Source organism: Xyrauchen texanus, chromosome 43, assembly GCF_025860055.1.
Source record: "Xyrauchen texanus isolate HMW12.3.18 chromosome 43, RBS_HiC_50CHRs, whole genome shotgun sequence".
Taxonomy (NCBI): domain Eukaryota; kingdom Metazoa; phylum Chordata; class Actinopteri; order Cypriniformes; family Catostomidae; genus Xyrauchen; species Xyrauchen texanus.
This window is the reverse complement of record NC_068318.1, coordinates 23,903,853-23,927,840: the sequence shown is the minus strand read 5'-3', so window position 1 is coordinate 23,927,840 and position 23,988 is coordinate 23,903,853. Positions and strand designations below refer to the sequence as shown.

Sequence of the window (23,988 nt, the reverse complement as noted above, 5' to 3'; positions counted from 1 at the left end):
TAAAGTGCAACAAATGAGCCCCTGATGCACACCTGCCCATTGCTGAGTGAATTGATGCACTCCTCTTAAAGCTTAGACACAAAGTTCTTCTCTCTAATAGTCCTGATCCTTTGTGAAATGGGCTTTTCACACCTTGCACTAAAAAGCCAGAGCATGTAGCACCTACCAATTCCATGCCTGTTTGGACAATAGGGTGCAGTGAGCTTGGGGAATTTTCCACGAGACACTCGCCAATTGTTAATTGAGCATTCATGTACTTTCCAGATTGGATATCAAAGGTTTACACTTGATTTAGAGCCGCTGACATGACAGTATCATTTCTTCCTTCCACTGACATGAGAAGACCGACTGCACTAAACTGAACTGTGATTGCGATTAATCAACAATTCTCTTCTTCTTTTTTTAACAAAACTTCCCCTGTGCTCTTAAATTTTGAGACATATGAATATGCCAAGTTTGAGGGTATAAAGGACCATTCATTTAAGGATGTAACTTAATCTGTGTTTGATAAAATGCCTTATTGGTCATTTCAAATACTAGATTTCTGCAGAAAGTGACCATAAAACTATCCCTTATTGTGTAGAGACTGTGAGGTTACCTTCAAAGCACAGTACTGGTATCGTGTGATCTGGTGGTTGCGATCACTATAGCGGTCAAGGGGTGTGAACATGACACTGAAGGGTCCAGCCCACTGGCTGAAAAGAATGAAGAGGTGATGCCTCAGGCTCTGCTGGGGGAACAGTAACCGCCTGTTGTGGACTAAAGACAAACACATGAATAAGACTTTGGGGAACAAACACTATTTCATACAGAGGGTTGTTTTTTTGCTTGTATGTATTGTATTTATGTGTATATGTATGTATGTATGTATGTATGTATGTATCTGTCTGTCTGTCTGTCTGTCTATCTATCTATCTATCTATCTTTAAAGGATGTTAATGCTGATGAGCAGCCCTCCATCACAGCTTTTGATCTGAAAGCAGTTAGCTTGCACAGGCTGCTTGGTGGGACATGTGTCAGAAGGGGTGTTGTGCTTTGTTGGTTCGAGGGCCTTTGGTCAGTCAGCACGTATTAATCAGAGACAGCAAATTTCTATTCAAAGCTCTGCTGCGGGCCCTCAGCAAGTGACTCACCCACAGTTAGATCTTTTTGAGCCTTTGAAAGGGCGATTTCTTTAGATAACCTAAGACTCCAAGAACTGTGTAACTATGGGTTTATTATATCAACTACTATACCATACCTTCTTTCATTAAAGGGATATTTAACCCAAAAATGAACATTCTCTCACGATTTACTCACCCTCCTGGCATCCCAGATGTGTTTGACTTTCTTTCTTCTGCAGAACACAAATGAAATTGAAGCGCCAAAATCCACATAAAGGGCGCATAAATGTAATCCTTATGATCCCAGTGGTTAACCCCATGTGTTCAGACATGATATGACAGGTGTGGGTGAGAAACGGATCAATATTTAATATTTATCATACACTCCTCCCTGCCCGGTAGGGGTTGATATGCCATCTCCAAAAACAGATAGAGGAAAAGTGAAAGAGAAGGAAAAATAACTAAAATATTGATCTGTTTCTCATATCCTTTCAGAAGATATTGATTTAACCACCAGAGTCGTCTGGAGTATTTTTATGTTGCTTTTATGAGGATTTTGGAGCTTCAAAATGTTGGCACCCATTCGCTTGCATAGTATGGTCCTACAAAGCTGAAATATTCTTCAAAAAATCTTCGCTTGTGTTCAGCAGATGAAAAAAAGTCTAAAGAAAAAAGATATTTTCATAGATGTATGATGTGTTTATTTCCATGAAATGAAAGTCAATGAGGTACAAAACTTCCATGCTCCAAAAAGGTCACAAAAGCAGCACAAAGATAATCCATACAAATAAAGTGATTGAATCCATGTCAATTGAAGCACTACGATCAGTTTTGGGGTAAGAAACAGACCAAAATGTAAATCAAAATGTTTTACGATAAATCTTGCCATTAGCAATCTTCTTGGCGCGTTCATGAGAGAAGCTTGATTACACTTCCTTGCGCTTGACCGTTTCGGAGCTCAAAAAGTTTTGGACCCCATTGACTTGCATTGTTTGGGGATAAAAACATCATACATCTATGAAAATATTTTTGTTTGTGTTCTGCAGAAGAAAGTCTTACGAGTTTGAGAGTGAGTAAATGATTAAAGAATTACTTTAATTAGTTTCATTTTTGGGTGAGCTACTCATTTAAAGGGATAGTTCTCCCAAAAATGAACATTTTCTCTTTATTACACACCCTAATTGTTGTTCCAACCCCTGTATGACTTTCTTCCATTCATGGAACAAAAAATGACATTTTTAGCAGAATGTTAGAGACTGACAGGGTCAGTCACCATTCACTATCATTTATGGAAAAATTATGCAATGCAAGTGAATGGTGACTAAGGCTCTTATTCTCTGTGTCCTTTTCACAGTGAAAGTCATTTGGATTTGGAACAACATTAAGGTAAATAAATAATGACAGAATTTTCATTTGAGTGAACTATTCTTGATTTTTTTTTTTTATTGATTTTGTATTGCATTTTCCAAATTCACAGCATCTGGCAGTCTTACCTGGTACACACTGGATGAGGTTGGCCACCATTCCACTGAAATGAGCTCTCATGTCTTTTAAAATGTCCAGCTCTTTGTCATTCTCTGCTTCTAAGAGCATTCGAGTCAGATCCACATACTCCAGGAAGAGGGCTCCTAGAGCCAGAGAATCTCTCTCCAATGCCCCATTAGTACTACAGTGAAGAAAAGACAGATTAAAGCAGGTGAAGAAGGGATTTTTTTTTTCTCTTTTAATACACCAAAGGTAAGGAACTCAATTACTTGTGAAAGAAGATCAGTTTTAAAAAGTTAAACACAAGATTGAACTACTTCAGAACACAAAATTAGTCTGAGATCAGCAGATAAGTTCACCTGTCACTGATGACCCCCGAGTCAGCCAATAGCTCAAAGATACGCAGCAGCTGCAGTCGGAGCAGATCTCTCCGCTCTCTACGCTTCTTATTCTATAGACAAAGAAAGAGACAGTTCCTTTAAAAAAGTAAATATGTTGTTTCTACTGGTCAACTTAAACATTTCCTCCATAAATAATACTGACCACACCCAGTTACAAAATATTCACATTCTTTCTCTCGCTTTCTCATTTTAACACTGGCCTCTTTAAGGTGATGCAATGAAGAGGGGACATAAAATCATTAAGTGGAGGAATAGGATTAAGACACATTGCAGGCCAGTTTTGAACCTGCATCACCCACATTATTACAACCCCAATGCACAACATGGATCCAACAATACACATTCTGTTAATCTTTGGCATTTCCAAAATCAGCTGGACCAATGGGACAGGGTCCTTACCTCAGGCCTTCTCTCCAGAGCTTCTTTCATTAGTGGATGAAGCTCTTCCACCAACTCCCTGATCAAAAACACAACATAAACATAACAGTCATGAACAACCATCTCACAGCGGTAACTCCTACTTGAAATCATTAATAGTTTCAGATTATTAACCAAAATAATGACATAACTTGTGTGTAATATGATAACTGTGCTTTACGGCCTATTCGTCCTATGTCCGTTACAACATTAAAGTTTGTTAACATGAACAGTTAACAACTTGAAAGCATGTTTGAAGCCAGATTTTTTAACACTGCCTGATAAAGTCTGGATAACTGAAAGTTTTCAGAAATTAGACTTTTTTTCCTGCATCTGAACAATAAAACGCTAAAAATACAGCTAGTCTCCAAATTCATGATCTGATTCTGAAATGTTCTTAATCCATATCTTGGGTTGAAATTCTTTAAAGTTGCATTAAAGAACACTTCTATAGGAGTTCTATAGAAATGTTCACTATAGGAAGTAACAACACACATCAGAATGGTATGATAGTGGTTTCTGCCTTCTCATTTAACACATGCATCACCTGCTGTTCTTTTAATTAACTGTTTCCAAACACTTCATATTTTTACAAACACTTTGGTTGCTGTTTGTAACAAAAGACCCCTGAGGCAGATGAAATAATGAAACATGCTTTGACATGCTTTAAAACTGCTATGAAATCGCCCAGGTTTACAAATTTACCTACGGCTAAACAGGAAAAGAATAAGAAAGAGTATTACCTAAACACAAGGGAATTTGTTCGTCCAAAGCCGAGCACCAGAGACTCAGTGATCTCTAAACTCTCAGATCTCATGAGAGGAACCAGCTGCTTTAGGAGCCAAGCCACTGAGGGTGTACCTATCACCTAATCAAACATGCACAAAAACACTTTTCTGAATTTTGATTCCAGTGACTATGTTGAGGAATACCCTACTGTAGCGGGCATACCTTATTGTCATAAGTGACGCTACCATCAGGTGTGGTAGCCATGATCTCAGGCGTAGAGGCTCTCAGGTGACCCGGACTCATGATGCTGGGTTTGGCAACACCGAGGCACAGTATCAGGTAATTTCTCCATAACGTCACATAGCCATCAGCTGGACCTGGAGTACTGGTCTTTTTGGCATAAACTGGACTGCTGCAGGGGGCGTTGCAAAGAAAGATGTTAAGAGAGTAATTTCCAAACCAATGTTAATTTTGAAACTCTTTCCCCCTGAAAATCTATGCAGTTTTCACTCCAAAATAATTTAAAGACACTGTGAAATCAAAATTGGTTCTTTGAGGCTTTTAGTCCATGTCTGTCACTGTAGTTTTGAGGCTTTCTGTATAGTAGTGTACTCCTAAATGTTGATAAAATTAAGGAAGTCTTTCTTTTCCAGGAAAACGGACCAAAAATACTGATAATGCATCTCACAGATCTTTCCAAATTTTTGTCCAATAAAATACTCTCTAGAACGCAAATGTTGCTCCCCTAACACCACCAACTCCTAACAAGAAGCTAGTAGCAAATCATGATTCATGGCTGTGATGTAAACTAAAGACTACTTTCCATATTTAAGAATGGGATAAGCCATTTGATATGTCCCACTTCAACTTCAAGTTATATGATAGTAAAACTCACTTTGGGTCAACGAGTGGCATGAGCAGCTGTAGGCGTGTGAAGGCATAGGGCCAGGCATAGCTGAGTGCCGTGGAGCAGTGCTTTGGGAGGTGCTCAGGCCTAAGGAAGCTATACAGGCACAGCACCCACGGGTCCTTCACCGACTGGGCAAAGATCCACACGTGAGAGGGACTCTTTACATCGTAGTGGCTGTTAACAAGTCGGGCATTCCACTCCACCAGCCACTGCAGGTCCACGTTATGACTCATGGGCAGGGTGGCCTTCACAAAACACTGGTTTTAATAGTTGCACTTATAGAACAGAGCATGACTTGAAATGTGTTCAATATGCTGCTTTAGTGTTATAACTCTCAACAGCTATGCATTTGCGATTAAAATCTATAAAAAGCACAAAATAATTTTTTGCAGGTGATTTCAATACCACACTAAGACACACACATACACATATTAACATGTGGATACACAAAGAGAAAAACATATACGGCTTTAATGAGGAATGCTTACAGAGTCAGAAACAGCCACATGAACAAAACTGTCCAGCACGCTGGGGGCCAATTGGTCCATAACCTCTATCATTGGCTTATCGTCATCCTGAAAGTAGAATCACACAACACTCATAAGGCTTGTGTGTTGGATATGTTTATGTTTCACTAACAAATCTAGTATTGATTAGTATTACATCTGATACCACTCAACTGCATGTGCATGTATGTTTATGATGAATCCAGTTGTTCACATGACATCATTCTACTCTGCATTCTATTCTGACTTTTTCTGATCTGTTCAATTATTTCACTACTACTCTATTCTGTTGTCTTCTTCTATTCTATTCAATCTTACTTAGCTCTGTTCTGCTCTATTTTATTTAGTCTGTTCTGTTCTATTCAACTCTATTTGGCTCCGACTTGTTCTATTCTATTCTTTCTTGTTCTGCTATATTATATTTTATGCTATCCTTTCTGCTCTGTTCAACTCTTATACTTACCTACTTTTGTGTTTTACACTATTCTATATTGCTCTGCTCTATTCTATTCTAATCGAAAGTGTGCATGTATGCATGTATGAATCCAGTTGTTTAAATGACTTTCTATTCTATTCCATTTATTTTTTTGTTTTGTTCTTCTCTGTTCTGTTCTATTTTATGTTTTATTCAATAATTTTACAACTACATTCTGCTTTTTTGCTGTCTTGTATCTTTTTTTTTGCAATGTTCTGCTCTATTCTGTTATTTTACTACTACTCTGTTTGGCTTTGCCTTGTTCTATTCTATTCCATCTTGTTCTGCTCTATTCTATTCTGTTGTATTCTGTCTTGTCCTGTCCTGTTCCATTCTATTCTATTCTGCTCAATCTTATTTTGTTTTGTTTCAAGGGCCTAATCTGTAATGGTCCCAGCAGTCTGTCTTACCTCAGCTTGTCCGATTGTTGTGAACAGCAAGCGTATCTCTCTAAGGATGGACACTGCCAGTTTGCGGGTGCTGGTCTGGCAGGAGCAGAGCAGCAGCAGGGCCAGACCCTCCACAGCGTGCAGTACTGTAGAGTGAGGACCACGCTCTGCTGGCAGCCTGGAGCACCCACTACTTTGACCTCCCATCTGAGGGCAAAAAAATATGTACACATGCCAATAATCAGATGCAGTGTGCGGCGCCAAAGAAATGTTTAAGTTGGTGAAATATGCATGGCAATATAAACTTCAGAATTCAAGCAAAATGCCCTTTATTATATACCTCTGCAGAGCGTTTTCCGGGTGCCTGGATTGCTAGCCTCCACTGAGAAAGGAAATGCAGCAGCAGTTTAACTGAGGAGTCCTGCAGGCCCTGCTGTGTCTCCTGCACTTCACGGAGCAGGAAGTTTGTGTACCCAAACAGAACGTCTTCCCGCCAATCAGAGAAGTCCAACAGCAGACTCTGTAGTGAATTCTGGGCAATGAGTCTGAGCTCATCATCCATGTGGACTGTCAGTCTATAAAAAATTTAAAAGAAAAACAATCAATTCAACCAACTCTCATGTTCAAAAGAATGTATACAGAGAAAACAGGAAAAACCTGCACTTTCCAAACAGAATGTTAATGTGTGGGCGGGTTACCATTTCCATAAGTAAGGGGTAAATACGCTAAACCTTTGAACCACTATTCACTTTTGTGAGTCTTACTCACTAAGCATCCGCAATCCAGTTTAACCAGGTGCTAAATGCACTTAAAAAGCACTGTAGTCAAAGGATGTGAGGTTTGTGTTAACTTAAGGTGCAAGAGAGTGTGTTATCGCGGTAGTCTGCGGGAATTGAGGATGGCAGTGTGGGGGGGGGTAAATAAAATATGTTTTTCTGTGGAACTACAGTGTGTCTCTGGTGATTTTCAGTTTGGGTTGGTGACTCACCTTGCCAAGAGATCAATGAGCTCAATTTTGGACAAGCCATCTGGCAGGATACGGGGGATGGCCGCAACACATGTCCGGAACAGGTCGATCTTCGGTTTTCTCTCACCGCTGACCCGAGCAAGAGAGACAGAGAGGCTTGAGTTATGCGAAAGTAAATATCAATACAGAGAAACATGAGGAAACAGGAGCAAGAGAGAAACAGGGACGGGAAAAGAGAACATCAATCTGTTTAAACAGGGTGTGTATGCTGAAGATGACACACGAGTTGTCTGGCAGTGAGCTTTCCCTTCACCCACTCAAGTTACACAGAGATAAATATTAGGTGGAAACAGGCCAGAAAAAACTGCCTACGTGATCATGTCCTCTGGCTCCTTGTTGAGCATTTGGGCATTAGTGAGCATCATGCAACGGCCCACCTCCTTATCCAGGTGTCTCAGGATGTTATCAATGGCTTTCCTGACCTGGGAGTAATACAGTGCCATACCTGCAAAGAACGTGGAAACAAGCCAGATTTCAATGGAGAAAAGTAATGCAAAAATAAAATAAAAAAAATAACGCAAAAACTAAAACACAAATATAAAGGCAGGCTAAATGTGTGCACCTATTAGCTTCGCCTCCTCCTCAGTGAGAGTTTTGCTGAGGTAGGTCTTTTTCTTCTTAAGTGTGTTTCCAGAGGGTAAAGTGGCCCCTGTGTTTGGCATGGGTGGTTCACCATCTTTCTGCTGCAGGTTATCGGCTATGACGAGAAATGCTCTCAGAGCAATGTTCATTCTCTATACAAACACAAACAAACCAAACAAGCATCAGCAAATGAACATATAAAACTATCTTAAGCCCTAAATTATAGAAACAATATTTGAATCCTGAGAATAAACATTAATTTGAGTGGATGTGTGTGTTTACCTCTGGGTTTAGACTGAAAGCTTTGTGTGATTTTCCAACACTAAGTAGATCACAGATGATCTCCTTCATTGCAAAATCTAGTCTTTCCTGTAGACAGGATTACATAAGGAAATAATAGGCAGGCATGAAAGTGGATAAAATAAGGAATCCACCAGGTACAGAATTAATTTCTGTGAATTCTGTGGGCACATGGTACAGATAAAGCAGATTGAGAACAAAGAGCTGCAATATGGCACTAAGAAAACAGTGCTGTTAGTTTCAACTAACAAACTAACTGTTTTCTTAGGCCATGTCCACATGAATGCACTTTAGTTTAAAAACTAAACCTAGACTAGACCTCTCATCCACAATGTAACACCATTTTACTCCACTGAAAATGGAGATTTCGAAAATGCTCTCTAGCACTGAATACTTTGGAAAACAATGACGTTAGGAAACTGAAAACTTTTCAAACAAAAATGTATTAGTGTGGCTGTCACCATAGTTGTGGAAAGCATCAATGTGTGTTTGTGTGAGTGAGTGTTTGAGTAGTGTCACACCTGTCCAATAAACTGAATAATTTTGACAAAGATGTTCAGGGGCATGTCTCGGGGAACAACACTGCGTGAACCCTTAGGGAATAGCGTCGATATAATGGAGGTAAGGCGACTGAAGGATAGAAAGGGAGATAAAAATGTCACATTAATGAACATGTATTACCATAATCAACATCATCATCTCAGTCATTACAGTCAGTCTTCTCTGTGCCATGTGTTTGTCACATTGCATTTCATGTGTATTTTGGCTTGTATGTTTCAGTTTTTTGTACCTTTGTGTTGCAGTGTTGCTTTCACACTTGATTCGGATCATGTAGACCCATAGCAGTCGATAAAGAGATTCCAGTGCCACCCGAGCCATTTTATGGTCTTTATTCTGCAATAAGAGAACTTTCCTGTCATTTGTCATTTTAATATAATGCTTATAGCTTATAAGTAATGAGCATCAAATATGTGTTTCTTTAATACAAGTCCATGATTTTTTTACCACTTTTAAAATAAATGTAATAAAATGTTTGAATCTGTTTTAAAATATAATACATTTTCTTTGATATTTGGACAAATGTGGACAGGTGAGAACCTGAATCTATTTTCTACAAGTCAAAACCTCTATTACATAAGTCAGCAGCTCAGACTAACTGACAGAGATAGTTACAAGCAGAAAATTAAGAGGGAATACAGCAGCCCTTAAGACTAACTGAGACATTGAGAGATAACACAAATCAAATCAGATAATCACTGAAGTCTTGACAGAGTGCTAAAAAAATGGAGATGATTGAGGTGTATGTGTGTATTACTTTAATAATAAAAAAAATCACTGATTACAAAAACTCTCTTGCACATGTGTATATGTAACCCTATAAAGTGTGACATTAAATAATAAAAATATAATTCTATTCAATTGAGCCGTTTTTTTAACCTATATACAAAATAAAAAAATATTTATTTTAAAAAACAAATCCGGAATATGTGATTTTCAGTTGTATCATATTCGATACATCAGGCTTTACAAGTCATTATCCTCTTGAGACCCAGCAATACAATTTTCCCTGTGAGGTGGATTTATACAGTGCCGGTCCTTGCCTTTTGGGGGCACTAAGCACAAATTTGTGTGGGTTCCCCCATCACTATGTTTGAAACACTGCTTTGACAATGTGGGGGCACCCTGGCAGATTGGGGGCCTTAAGCAGCATGTTAAGTTTGCCTATAGGAGGACCTGTACTGGATTTATCAGCATAGAAATCATAACAAGCAAACAGTTCATTATAATTAGAATAAAGTATAATTTTTATTACAGATCTGCTTCTCAGTCAAAACACAGCAGCAACAAATATGTATGAATGCATCATATCTAACAATAATTCAGTGAAGACTTGGAAACAACTGAGAAATATAGTTTTAATAATGTTTTTCTTGTATCTGGATTAGCCGTGCAAAATTGTTTATCTTTTAAAAAATGATGTCAGTAATTTTAAAGCTCTGTTCCCCGTCTGTCGCTCCAACGACACTAGGGGTCTCTCTCGAGTGCCGAATATACCTCTGATCTATGAAAAAAGGCCAATTAGAAGTTGGCCGACAGTATTTGCATACCCCGCCCCCGGACATACAGGTATAAAGGCAGGGAAAAACGTCTAGTTTATTCCGAAATTTTCGTCAGAGCCGATGGTCGTGTATGCAGCGATCTGCGAGTCACACACTGTTCCACCCACCTCTGAGTGTGATTGCTGTTGGATCTACGGCGCATATCAGCGGCTTTCTCCTTCTCTGCATGGTAGTGCAGTTTGCCCCTGGGCTCTTCGACAGCGCAGTTAAAAGAGTTAGTTTCTCTAAAAGAGCAAATACACAGCTGGCGTTGAACGTCCTTTTCAGGACGCGTCTTTTTAAAGACGTCTTTCCGCCAGTTTCTGGATGCGGTTGATTTCTCCCCACCTCTGATGGTCATAAAAGTTGCCTCGCATGCCTGGGCTGCGATCACACGCAGGCAGCGTTTTATGAATGGTTCATGTTCTCAGCGCGAGAACATAGCCATGGCAGCATTGCGGTCGCGGCTTTCTTTTGTCATGAGAGAAAGCCACTTCAGCCGCCCCCCCGCACCTCGCCTCCTTCCTACGGGATTGGGGCAGGTGCCACAGGCGATGAAGGTGATTTGGGGATAATGATGGGCTCTGTTTCGCCGGGAAAATCCCCTGGAACCACCCGCCTCCCTGGCACGCTTGCTTGCTTCCATCCAAGCTCGGGATGAGTTCGGCCCACTTCACGGCTGGCCGGCCGGTCCCTTGAGCTTCCGGCATTGGATGACGACATCGCCGCTGCATCGGAGAGTGTTACAGCAGCATCTGATGCTGATGACTCGCCTGGGCCGCCACCTTTGGGTCTGCTCGCCCAGTCTGATCCTGACGCACAGAGGTCCGCTATGCTTTCCCAGGCTACCGCGAGCGTTAGACTGGACCGGAAAACCCCGTTCCCCCCCTCACGGCTACTTGATTGGTTCCGCGGGCATGTGCACCGCTCACAACCTGCCCGCTCATGTGTCGGTAGTACATGTACACGGCTCAGCGCGTGGCGTGATTTAAATTGGACACCTAGTGTCGCTTCTTCGACACAACGTCGAAGTGAGCGACAGACAGGGAACGTCTAGGTTATGTATGTAACCTCCGTTCACTGATGGAGGGAACAAGATGTTGTGTCCTCCCGGCCACGTTGCTGAGCCAAGCCACTGTTGTGGTTTTTTTATTGTGTTGGGAATGAATAGAATATAATGATAATTGGCAGATGTACCTCAAAAGCCTTCTGTATCATATTCGAATTCGATAAGGTTTTCAACGTGATTTTACTATAAAATAATGTACAAAATTTTAATCAAGGACAAGTCACTTCAATTCAGCAAATACTCATTTTTAAATATCAATAACTATATAAATGTTATTTTTATATTTACTTCATCAAAATCAGCAAAGATTTCACAGTAAAAAGACATGTGCATCACAGTACAAAGGCAGCCATTTTGGAAATGACATTACAAGATCTTCTACTTCCAGAAGTGTACCTAAACTTTCACCAGGAAGCAGTAGATATCTAGAACATTGCATACAATGGGGTTTTCAGCAAAGTATTCTGTATAAGATTAGTACAGTATAGGGTTAACTACATTGTCATTTGAAAAATCATTAATGATAGGGGTTTGGGTTAGTCAGATGTTAATTATGTAAATGCTCTGAAGATTCATTAAGTTCATTTAGAGAAGGATTCGTAGGACTGATTCAACCTGGTAATTTGTAAAAGAGTATTTTTGTGCGATTCAAAAAATAACTGGCTCATAATTTGTTTGTGCTGTATTTGTGCTTGTGCTGTACATTGTTTTTTTGTGTACAGCTAGTGTATAAAATGCAATAGAAAGATGTGTTGTCCTGGCATTATTTCACGGCACATTCCAGTCTTTTTATCTCATCACATTCAACTCAAACTGCAAGCTAAAACCTTTGGGAAACTCACTATTTATCTTTCCTTCTTTCATTTCATCTCTCTCTCACACCCCCTACACAGGTACAGGGGCTGGGGCTTTGAGTACAGAATGTGCAATACAATGCTGATGTTCAAGGCTTGTCTTGTCTTACCAGCCTCAACTTCAATCAAACAAAACATTCCTGTGAGCTGCAAGCCTCCCTCAGCATTTCACACATTTTTAGCAACTATTTGCTTGTAATTGCTGCCACTTTAAATGTATGTGTACTTGACTGATATGCTCCAATGGTCTAAAGGCAGCTATTTCCCATCATGAGAACCTCTCATCACATGAGGCTTACACAACCCACTTACACTAAAAAAGGTTTTCCTTTGTGTTCTTTTGCTAATGTGATCAACTGTCATATGTTGAACCACAATGTGATGCCTCTTGGCCTCTTATATGTTTTTATGCAGATCTCAGAGACTTACTTTGAGGTTGGACAAGCAGTTGTTGAGGAACACGTGCCATCTGTTGAGAAAGACTTGCTTCTGACTCACGCACAGCAAACATGTAACCAAAGGATACAGAGCCTGAGAATGAAAAAGAGCAACTCAATAAAATGCCTACATTATTTGTTATTTTGTAATTCAGTTTGGTGTCAGTAGGTGCACATAAAATACACACTAGAATTATGTAATGGAGTGACTAAGCAAAGAGAGTGAACCACAACTCTTTTATGAAGCCATGGGTCAGCATTACGATCACACCTCTGTAGTAAGTATTTTAGAAAGTACTGTCCTGTCACAATAATTTTCCGCATCAGCTGTTATCTTTAAGGTGACCTGAAAAACATCCTGTGGCAATTTGTGACAAACAAACTGAATGTATGCCCTTTAACAAGGGTGTCAACATGCACACAAACTCGCACAATGCAAGACAGCTATTGTGTGTCACTGGCTTGGAACGTGTAAAATCTTGAGATTGGTTGTTATGGTAAGGCTTAAAAACATTACAGTTGGACATTGAGTATTTGAAACATCACAGAAAGCAAAAACATGTCAGCTATGAGCCAATTAGATTAGAGCATCATCATCTACCACTCATAAAAAAGACCAGAAAAAGTGTGGGAAAATAATGCAACTTGCCAGAGAATGTTTCTTTCTAGAGGACAGGTCTAAAGTTGTGTCGTAGAGGGAGTCCACGAAGTTCCTTAAACAGGGCACATTCACCTCATTCTTCACAGTCTGGAGAGAGAGACGCCACATCAAGGAAACATAAATTACACTTTAGACTAAATGCATTATTCAATTATATTTACATTTACAATGGCCCCAAAACATTTTTGGAAATGTATGCCACACTTACATATGTATGAATATCATTGGATTAGATAAAATATCCAAAATGATCACAAGTAGGCAGGTTGTTTCTTAGAGTTCCGGTACCCTATATCTCGTATCAAAGATTTTTGCATCGGCCTGTGGCACAAGTGCAATACGAGAGCAACGTGGGAGACCTGGGTTCAGATACCTTTTTGAAACTAGGACATAATCGCGATTGCATAATCATTGACAAGGGGGATTCGAAGGTTGCATTTTTACTACACTAATGGTTAGCCTTGGGGTTTCAACCAACTATTTCCGATTTCACTCTGAGATCAATCTGAAACATCAAACCAAGCTCCATTTATGTTAAAGAAAGCAAACTTTTGAAGTAAAAAATTCAGTTAAAACACTGTTCAATATAAAGAACTTACAAAATTTACTAATTACATCATCACAACAAAATTCATATATTTTTAAATGTGCCTTGAGAGTCCTAATACTTTGGGACTGTTAGCCACTGTACAGGCTTAGTATACACTTTCTTACCAAAGCATCTAACATTACAGTGCACAAATAACCTTTAACTAAATGTTAACATTACAAATATTCAATTAATATTTTATTTAGTACATTTTATTGCAATGTTTTCAACAATGTATTTGAGGCAGTGCAAAGTGTCTTTTCAGGGACAAAACTGTAGACTTACTGCAGCTACAGGGACAAGTATCTCTACAAAGAGTCCAGCCAGAGAGTGTTTAATATCCTTATCTTTTACCTCCAAGAAGTATTGGGCACACTCCTTTAAAAATAGAACAACAAAAGTATTTTTGAAAATGCACAGAAAGAGCTTTCTATTTATCTTTTTGGATTAAATATTTTCTTTTGAAAATAAAGTGGCCTACACATTTGAATATTTTCTGCATTGTGTACCTGCATAAATTGGAAGGAGGCTTCAAAATCTTCCACCGGGTACATCTTAATTCTGAAGAATTTGACGCCCATAATGAGGCTGATGGTGCTCTGGACCATATACGGGCTCTGTTCTTTCTGTCTGAGCTCCTTCAACTCTGAGATAAACTTCTTCCTCACTGCTGGAAACCTGGGGAGGTTGAGAGGGTAGGATTAATATATGTTAAAAAAAAAAAAATAGAAAAACATGGGGATCGTTTTGGTTTGGCTCCTCTCCTTTTACAGTGGCTAATGAGATTAAACTATTTGAGGGTTCCAACTAGGGTTGCCAGGTCTGCTTGATTAAAGGGATAGTTCACACGAAAATGAAAATTCTCACATCATATACTCCAACTAAGATGAATATGACTTTCTTTCTTCTGCAGAACACAAACAAAGATTTTTAGAAGAATATTTCAGCTCTGTTGGTAAATGGTGACCAGGCCTTTGAAGCTCCAAATCCAGATAAAGGCAGCACTAAAGTAATCCGTAAGACTGCAGTGTGTTAATCAATGTCCTCTAAAGCGATTTAATCAGTTTTGGGTAATGACAGACCAAAATGTGACTCCTTTTTTAAATCTTGTTTCAGTCTCCTTGGAGATTGTGATTTCAAGCTCGACTGCACTTCCTATAGCGCCATCTAGTACTCTGCGCAAGATTCAAGCACAAGGAAGTGTTATCAAGCTTGAAATCATGATTGTGCCAAGAGACTGCAATGACAATTTGTACTGTGAAAAAGGAGTTATATTTTGGTCTGTTCTGACCCAAAACCGATTGGATCGCTTCAAAACACTTTAACATTAAACTACTGTTTAATGGATAACTTTTATGTTGCCATTATCTGCTTTTTGGAGCTTCAAATTTCTGGCCACCATTCATTTGCATTGTATGGATCTACAGAGCAGAAATATTCTTCTAAAAATCTTTGTTTGTGTTCTACAGAAGAAACATATATGGGATGGCATTAGGTTGAGTAAATTATGAGAGAAATTTATTTTTTGGGTGAACTATCGCTTTAATTTATGTCTAAATTGTATGCATGTGAATAGGTTATACATTTTATTTCAATTTAATCAAAAAATATTAAGTAAATGTAATTTTTACAAACTTAATCAGTTTAGTCAAAAATATTCATTTTAAAAGTAGCACAATTATGCGTGTAAACAGCAGACTTGGCAACTCTGGTCTAAACCTACTGAAGAGTCTCATAGAGCATGAAGTTTGAGGGATAATCTGTGTCTTTGCTAGTAATGTGACCATCTGACAGGGGGAATATTAAAAGCACTCTAGAAAATAGTGTCAAATCCTGGTAACACCATCACATGACATGAGACTCAAATGAGCTTTGAGATCAGTATCTATGCAATCACAAAACAAGATGCTTATAGCTTATGGCCAGACCCACACAGAATCTGTGCACGCAGGACTTTCTGCAGAACTGGATCACCTGTCATTCACAGTTCCACACACCCATTAATGTTGCATTAAAATGTTGCTGAATTTGATGATGATTTAAGCTGTTTCTCGGCTCTGTTTAACACACTTTACAATGTCCATTCTCCACATTTTCCTCCAAAATGAAATTTGGGAGATATTCTTTGTGCTTTTGCTCGCAACGTGACTATTTGCCGGGGGGAAGATTAAAAGCACTCTCCTAAATAGTGTCAAAACCTAGTAACACCATCAGCATAAACCAGTAAACACCAAATGAGATCTGAATGAGTTTTGAATCTCAAAAAAGGAGATCAGTACCTATGCAATCACAAAAAAAGACACAGTGCTTGTAGTTGGAGACCAATATGTTGCTATATGAGGTTAAGAAGTTTGCTTGTATTCGTGTATGTTAGGGAGTATCTGTGTGTTTGTAAGTTAGCTCTGCCTGGGTTGACAGAGGGAGAGCTCTTCAGCTCTATATTTAGAAAGGCATCTAGAGAGGGAAAGGGAGGGATCTTATCAAAGTTTGTCTTAGGTGAGCTACAAACTAACTGGCTACTTTCCCACATAAAGTATTGAAGAAACATTGTTCATCTGTACTGTAAACATGGACTGTGCAAGTATTTATCTTGTCCTGCACAAAGGTGGCATGAATGTATTTTAATCTTTTTATTTTATTTTATTTATTTAAGCAATATCAGAACTGCCTATGATACTAAGGACTGAGATGGGTCAGAGCTGGCATATTTAATATGGTTTTATGCTGCATTGTATCTTTACACAAAATCTGGAGGCCTCCTTAGAGCAGCCCTTTCTTAACTCAAATCACAACAGATACATGTTAACAGTTTTAGACTTGCACGTAACTTTCAGACTTCCTTATTATAAGTACAGCGTCAAACACATTTTTCACAACATTAAATATGGAAAGAGGCCATTACTTTCAAGACCGTTCCTCTCAAACTGATAGGGAGAGACTCCATTTTTTTATGACACTGATGAATCTCCCTGTGAACATGACTAGACATCTCATCTATCAGAGTAATGGCCTCCCATTAGTGTCTCATCTAACACTAGATACTCAGTCACATGGAGAAAAGTACCACCATCATTTTAAGCTCAAAACCAGGTCGCTGGGTTCATTAGAAGTCATGTAACTTAAGCCATGCACCATGCGTTTTAGCGAGGTGAAAATTTTATTGCGGAAGAAGTGTAGTGTAGAACTGAAACCTTCACAGTGGCAGGCAGCTAAATATGCATTTAGCGAGTTCACATTTTCATGTGGAATACGGGAAGAATTGTCATGGCAGTGAGCTGAGTGGCTGTTTATACCCTTGTCTTGTGATTGGCAGGATTAGATGGACGTGCTTCTAATTAACTTTTATATGTTTTGATTGTCTGTGATTTTGTCACGCAACATTTCACTGTCAATTAGGTCTGACAAATAACGTGAAGAAACCATTGAAATTGTTGCATTGCCTCTTGTTAGGACACGCTGTGGATCACACTGAACAATTTACCTGGATTGGGCGACAACACCGACCACCTCTGCATACAGATCAGCCACTATGTGCATGTTGGTAGTATTGGGCCCAAGATACCTGCAGGACACAGAAATATAATTATTCATTCTTGTCTGAGGCTCTTCTGTGAAATCCAACCACACTTACATTACATTATGCAAGTGTACTTGATTTATACTAGTATACGTGAGAATTAAAATGATGCAAATTGCTTATTAGCCAGATTTACTCAAAATCGGTTTTGAAGAATGGAGGAAATAATTAAAAATGGAATGTTACCCCTCTTTGTACTTGAAGTGTTTGAATGCCAGGTTAATGACTTCCTGAATGAGGCCATCCAGAAGAGGGTGGAGAGGGATCTATGAAGAAAGAGAGACAGAGACAGTGTAAGAGAGAGTACATTACATAGTATGCTATAAATCTTTGTGCTGAAGTTTATAGGAAAGGTTGCAAGTTTTTACGTGTTTAATCACAGCCTACCTGTTTTAAAACCTCAATAAGCACCAGTGAGAAAATGAAATCTATTGCTAAATCCCTCCTTTCCATCAGATAATCTTTCTGCTGTTCATCACTGAGAGAGAGAGAGAGAGAGAGAGAGAGAGAGAGAGAGAGAGAGAGAGAAGAAATTCAGTCAATCACATCCTGACACAATCCCTGAAATCAATTCAATATATAACGTGCTTCTGAAGTTTGAACCATGTAGCTTCTCAAAACCTCTATGGTCTGTATGTGATTCTGAAGCACAGATAAAATTAAATCCAATTGGCAATGATTTATTATTTGATAATGGTCTCCTGACATGAGATAACATCTACAATGCAAAGGAATTCCTGCCTTTCTACTTTGCAGACAATATAAGAATTCATTCTCTGGTACCTCTAGAATGCTACTGTAGTATACAGTGTTTTCTACAGAACTATACTAATAATAACAATTTTGTTCAAAGTATTTTGTAAAATACTTCCCACATATTCATAATATGTACAGCATTCAAATATTATTCATTTAAATGTAATGCATATTTGTCATTCAATTGAAAAGCATACATCTTAAAAACAGAATGACAGTTTTTTTAATTTGTTTTTTTAGTGCTGGAGCATTACCATAGCATTTCCAACATTATCATGACAAAGGGCTAAAAGGAATATTCCAGGATCAATACAAGTTAAGCTCAATCAACAGCATTTGTAGCATAATGTTGATTACCAAAAATGAATTATTGTATATATATATATATATATATATATATATATATATATATATATATATATATATATATGTATATATATATATATATATATATATATATGTGTGTGTGTGTGTGTGTGTGTGTGTGTGTGTGTGTGTGCATACATGTATATATATATATATATATATATATGTATACAGTATATAAATATATTTATTTTTTGGTTTCATAAAAATACATATACACGAACATGCACACACTGTAAATTTTGACAAGCCTTTTATTTTTTATAATTTTTATAATATTATCAATTTGGAATACCTAATTCCCAATGTACTCTGGGTTCTCGTGGTGGCTTAGTGGCTCACCTCAATCCGGGTGGTGGAGGACGAATCTCAGTTGCCTCCGCGTCTGAGACAGTCAATCCGCACATCTTATCACATGGCTTGTTGAGCGCATTGCCGTGGAGACCTACCATGTGTGGAGGCTTCACGCTATTCTCAGCGGCATCCACGCACAACTCACCACGCACCCCACCGAGAGCGAGAACCACACATTATAGCGACCCCCAAAAGGTTACCCCACGTGACTCTACCCTCCCTAGCAACCAGGCCAATTTGGTCTCAACTCCAGGGGTGGTAGTCCCCAGCCCTTCCTTTTCTTTAAAACAATCTAAAAAGTAAATAATTTCAAAGTATAGCCATGAGATGAAAACAATATGCATGCTAACATGATTTGAATGTAATAAAATCGCTTACCAACTTTTTCTGTATAAAGTTATATTCAGTTTTTTAAAGTTTGTTGAAATATCGACAATGCCATAAACCAAAAACCCAAAAATGACCATACAAATTTAGATTTAAACATAATTTAGGTGCTTTCATTAAACATTCCCAAAAACACTTTTTAAAGAAAAAGAGGGACAAGTCAAAATGATTTTTTGTGGTAAGCAACATTATGCCACATATGCTGTTGATTGAGCATAACTTGTATTAAACCTGGAATATTCCTTTAAAAATGTCCTTTAAAAACTGTCACAGAAAGACAGTTTAGTGGATGATGTAAATCTCGCTAGTGTAGCTGTTCAAAAACAGCCAATCATTACAGCCTTATAGCTCCTGCTGGCCTAATGTCAGATGAGTTGCTACACACAGAGCACCCCACAGTGCAGTCTGGACTGCTGCTAAAGAACTCAGATTAAAGAGATCACATTTTATCAGATGAAGGCAAGGCTTCCTGATGATATCCATCAATCATATGCTTTCATCGACACCACTATATAAACAAACACTCACAAATGCACACTTGCACAACTAAATAGAATACCATTAACATGGTTATGCAAGAGACATTAAATCAGATTATACTGACAGACTTGTGGCAATGACACCAACAGTCACTTGGCCCTTGTGTGCACTATATTTAGCACATGAATACATTACAGGAGACACTGTTTTGGCAATTAACAAACCATAATAGTGTAATAGATACCTAATGAACAGGGCAAATGCACTGCAGGAAGTTGTTTACTTAATCTGTAATCCTTAAACAAGATATACGTACTTGAGAAGCAAAATGACAAATTAACTTTTGTTTTCAGCTAAATGTAGTTTTGTGCATTATGCTTACAACAATACACACAACAATCACTTCTATTTAAGCAAGAATCACATTGGCAATTTTATGTTGAGGGAGTTAGAAATAGACACCCTAGACATTTAATGGGAGGATTATTTTTAATGGGAGGATTATCTGAAGGAGTTCACACACTTCTTACAACATTCCAGTTATGACAGTTGTGATTTTCCAAAAGAAAGTAAAACTGACAGAGCTGAATGATTTCCAAAGGAGTTGCTTTCCGAAATGTAATGTTGCGGAAGAGAATCTGCGGTAGGTGAAGGGTACTCACTTTTTGGACTTGGTGTTTGCGCGTGGGCGGTACTCGTGAGACTCGTCTTCCAAACCGTTCTGTCTTTTATACCAGTCAAACAGCGTCCTCAGGATGGAGGGAAGACAGTACTCGGCAAGAGAGCTCATAGTGCTGATCAGCTGTAGAAAAAAATGGAAGCATATCAAAGACTTTAAAGCAATGAATGCAGAGGTTTAACTGAGATTACATTGAGAATGGAATATTAGTGTACTGAGACTCAATGTATTGTATTAGACTGTAACGAATCGGTTACCTAACGTAACCTCGGTTCTCTCTAGATGAGGGAACGAGTATTGCGTAAGCTAGCTTACGCTACGGGAAAGATTCATCTTTTCTGAGATATTGAAGCCAAAAAATTATCCTTAATTTTGTATCCATTGTCAACGCAGTGCAGCAGCTGCATACCTTGAGCGGGCTAGCTAGCGAGCTCATTGGATGCTCTGCGGCAACTGCTGCAGCCTATAGACGAATTTGAGTGAACTCACGTCCAATGACAGGCGCCCGCGCCATCACTGTATCAAAGCCCGCCAGAATGGGCGTGGCTAGAATGCATATAAGCGTAAGTTCGTAGGCTGGAGCCCTGGTTTTCATTGAATGAAGCGAAAATCGCTCGTGGCGCGAACACGGCCGGCTACGCAATACTCGTTCCCTAATCTAGAGAGAACCGAGGTTACGTTAGGTAACCGATTCGTTCTCTTACGAGAGGTTCTCTCGTATTGCGTAAGCTAGCTTACGCTACGGGAACCCATTGTCAATGCCGTGCGCGCCAAGCATCCACTGCATGAGCCCCGGGGGTGGGGGGACCCGGGGGAGCCCTTGTGAGTGGGGGAATAACATTTGGCCGGCAAGAGTGCGGGCCAGTGTGTGTGTAATACATAAGCACATAGTGGGAAGGGAAAGACAGAGCGGCGGTGCCGGTCTGTGTGGAATGTGTCCTGTCAGTGCAGCTCACCAGGGGAGCTGTAGCGTATTAAACCGCTAGTAGTTTTGCCTGCAGGGCGGGCACTTCCAGATTGTAAAATCTGACAAAGGTGGAGGGGGAAGCCCAGCCCGCTGCCACACATATGTCGTGAATGGAAATCCCGCTGGACCATGCCCACGAGGAGGCCATGCCTCTAGTGGAGTGAGCCCTAATGCCTAACGGGCATGGTAGGTCTTTTGACGCGTACGCGGCAGCAATAGCGTCCACTATCCATCTAGACAGTGTCTGTTTCCGAGGGCGAAACCTTTGGTGCGCCCTCCGAACGAAACGAAAAGCTGCTCAGAGCATCTGAAAGAGGCTGAGCGTGCAGTATACAATCTCAGTGCTCTGACTGGGCAAAGGAGATTGGTGTCGCGTTCGCTATCGGATGCTGGCAGCGCCGATAGGGAAATGATTTGTGCTCTGAAAGGAGTACCGATCACCTTGGGGACATAGCCGCGTCTAGGCTTTAAAATGACCTTGGAGTCACTTGGTCCAAACTCAAGACACACAGCGCTGACAGACAGCGCGTGAAGGTCTCCCACACGTTTAACTGATGACAGGGCAGTTAGAAAAACGGTTTTGAGTGAAAGGTATTTCAAATCCACGGATTGAAGCAGTTCGAAAGGGGGGCTTTCATAGCTTCGAGAACTACGGAAAGATCCCAGATAGGAACCGATGGGGGGCGCGGGGGGTTCATCCTTCTAGCTCCCCTGAGGAAGCGGATGACCAGCTCGTTTTTTTCCCAGTGACTGGCCGTGCAGGGGTTCAGCGAATGGCGCGACGGTCGCCACGTACACTTTGAGCGTGGATGGGGATCTGCCCTTATCCAGCAGCTCTTGTAAAAACACGAGCAGCGACGACACCCCACATGTCCGTGGGTCCAGGTCTCTGTCGGTGCACCATTTTGAAAACACAGACCATTTGGATGCATAGAGTCGTCTCGTGGAAGGGGCTCTAGCATGTATGATAGTGTTTATTACTCCTTCTGGCAAAGCGACGGGTAGTCGTTGATCACCCACGCGTGCAGCGCCCAGCGCTCTGGGTGGGGATGCCAGATTGTGCCGCGAGCTTGAGAGAGGAGATCTGCTCTCACTGGAATGGGCCACGGGGCTGTCAGTGACAGCTGCGTAAGCTCCGGGAACCATGTCTGATTCTCCCAGCGCGGGGCTATGAGGAGCACTGAGTGACGCGTTTCCCTGATCCTCTGCATTACCTGTGGCAATAGCGAGATGGGAGGGAAGGCGTAGAGCGGGCGGTTGGGCCAGTCCTGGGCCAGCGCGTCCTCGCTTCGAGAAAAATACTGGGCAGTGAGAGTTCTCTTCTGACGCAAAGAGGTCTATCTCTGCTCTGCCGAATATGCTCCATAACTTCTGGACTGTTTGAGCGTGCAGGGACCATTCCCCTGGGGAAATATTGTCTCTGGACAGTCTGTCTGGGCCGTCGTTCAGGTGGCCTGGCACGTGCGTCGCCCTCAGCGAGCGCAGGTGGCACTGGGACCAACTCAGTATGCGTTTTGTCAGATGGAAGAGGTTCCTGGATCTGACACCGCCCTGACGGTTTAGATAGGATCCCACAGATCTGTTGTCCGAACGGACCAGGACGTGGTGACCCTGAATGACCGGGAGGAAGCGCACGAGCGTGTACTCGACCGCTATCATTTCCAGACAATTTATGTGAAGGAGCTTTTCCTGAACTGACCACAGGCCAAAAACCGGAGAGCCCTCGCAGACCGCGCCCCAACCCGTGTTGGACGCGTCTGTCGAGATGACTTTTCGGCGAGATACAGCTCCCATCGTCACTCCCCGCTGATACCATTCGGCCACTGCCCAGGGCTGCAGAGCTGAGATACAGGTCTGAGTCACTCTGATCGGCTGGCGGCCCATGGCCCAAGCCCGGCGAGACACGTGGGTGTTTAGCCAATGCTGAAGCGGGCGCATGCACAGTAAACCCAGCTGAAGTACTGCTGCGGCTGAGGCCATGTAACCTAGCATTCTCTGAAATTTTTTCAGAGGCGTGAGGCTGTTCATCTGAAAGGACGCGGCTAGTCGCTGAACACGGCGCGTGCGCTGTGTAGATAAGCGAGCCGTCATCGCCATGGAGTCTAGTTCTATTCCAAGGAAGGAAATTGCCTGACTGGGCTGTAGTGAGCTCTTGGTCCAATTGACTGCAAGACCCAAACTGTTCAGATGACTGAGGAGAACTGTCCTGTGAGACAGAAGCTCCGTATGTGACTGTGCCAAAATCAGCCAATCGTCCAAATAGTTCAGAATTCGCAAGCCCTGACTCCGCAGGGGTGCGAGCGCCGCATCCATGCACTTCGTGAAAGTACGGGTGCTAAAGACAGGCCGAACGGAAGGACGGTGTATTGATAAACCTGGCCATCGAGGC

General features: G+C 40.7%; 1 protein-coding gene across 1 annotated transcript in view; it reads right to left on the bottom strand.

The window, feature by feature from the left end:
- fryb (furry homolog b (Drosophila)) overlaps positions 1-23,988 on the bottom strand; it is a 76,966-nt gene that overhangs the window by 41,603 nt on the left and 11,375 nt on the right. Inside the window, exons 4-27 of the mRNA XM_052115893.1 lie at positions 20,616-20,755; positions 17,998-18,088; positions 17,797-17,876; positions 17,515-17,595; positions 14,543-14,711; positions 14,319-14,411; positions 13,433-13,531; positions 12,776-12,877; positions 9,115-9,218; positions 8,846-8,954; positions 8,307-8,393; positions 8,005-8,176; positions 7,755-7,887; positions 7,404-7,511; positions 6,756-6,990; positions 6,437-6,622; positions 5,534-5,620; positions 5,031-5,290; positions 4,358-4,547; positions 4,150-4,274; positions 3,389-3,446; positions 2,948-3,039; positions 2,597-2,769; positions 599-759 (exon numbers count right to left, since the gene is read on the bottom strand). Coding sequence (XP_051971853.1) covers positions 599-759; positions 2,597-2,769; positions 2,948-3,039; positions 3,389-3,446; positions 4,150-4,274; positions 4,358-4,547; positions 5,031-5,290; positions 5,534-5,620; positions 6,437-6,622; positions 6,756-6,990; positions 7,404-7,511; positions 7,755-7,887; positions 8,005-8,176; positions 8,307-8,393; positions 8,846-8,954; positions 9,115-9,218; positions 12,776-12,877; positions 13,433-13,531; positions 14,319-14,411; positions 14,543-14,711; positions 17,515-17,595; positions 17,797-17,876; positions 17,998-18,088; positions 20,616-20,755 — 3,135 coding nt within the window. The remainder of the gene's footprint in view (positions 1-598; positions 760-2,596; positions 2,770-2,947; positions 3,040-3,388; positions 3,447-4,149; positions 4,275-4,357; positions 4,548-5,030; positions 5,291-5,533; positions 5,621-6,436; positions 6,623-6,755; positions 6,991-7,403; positions 7,512-7,754; positions 7,888-8,004; positions 8,177-8,306; positions 8,394-8,845; positions 8,955-9,114; positions 9,219-12,775; positions 12,878-13,432; positions 13,532-14,318; positions 14,412-14,542; positions 14,712-17,514; positions 17,596-17,796; positions 17,877-17,997; positions 18,089-20,615; positions 20,756-23,988) is intronic.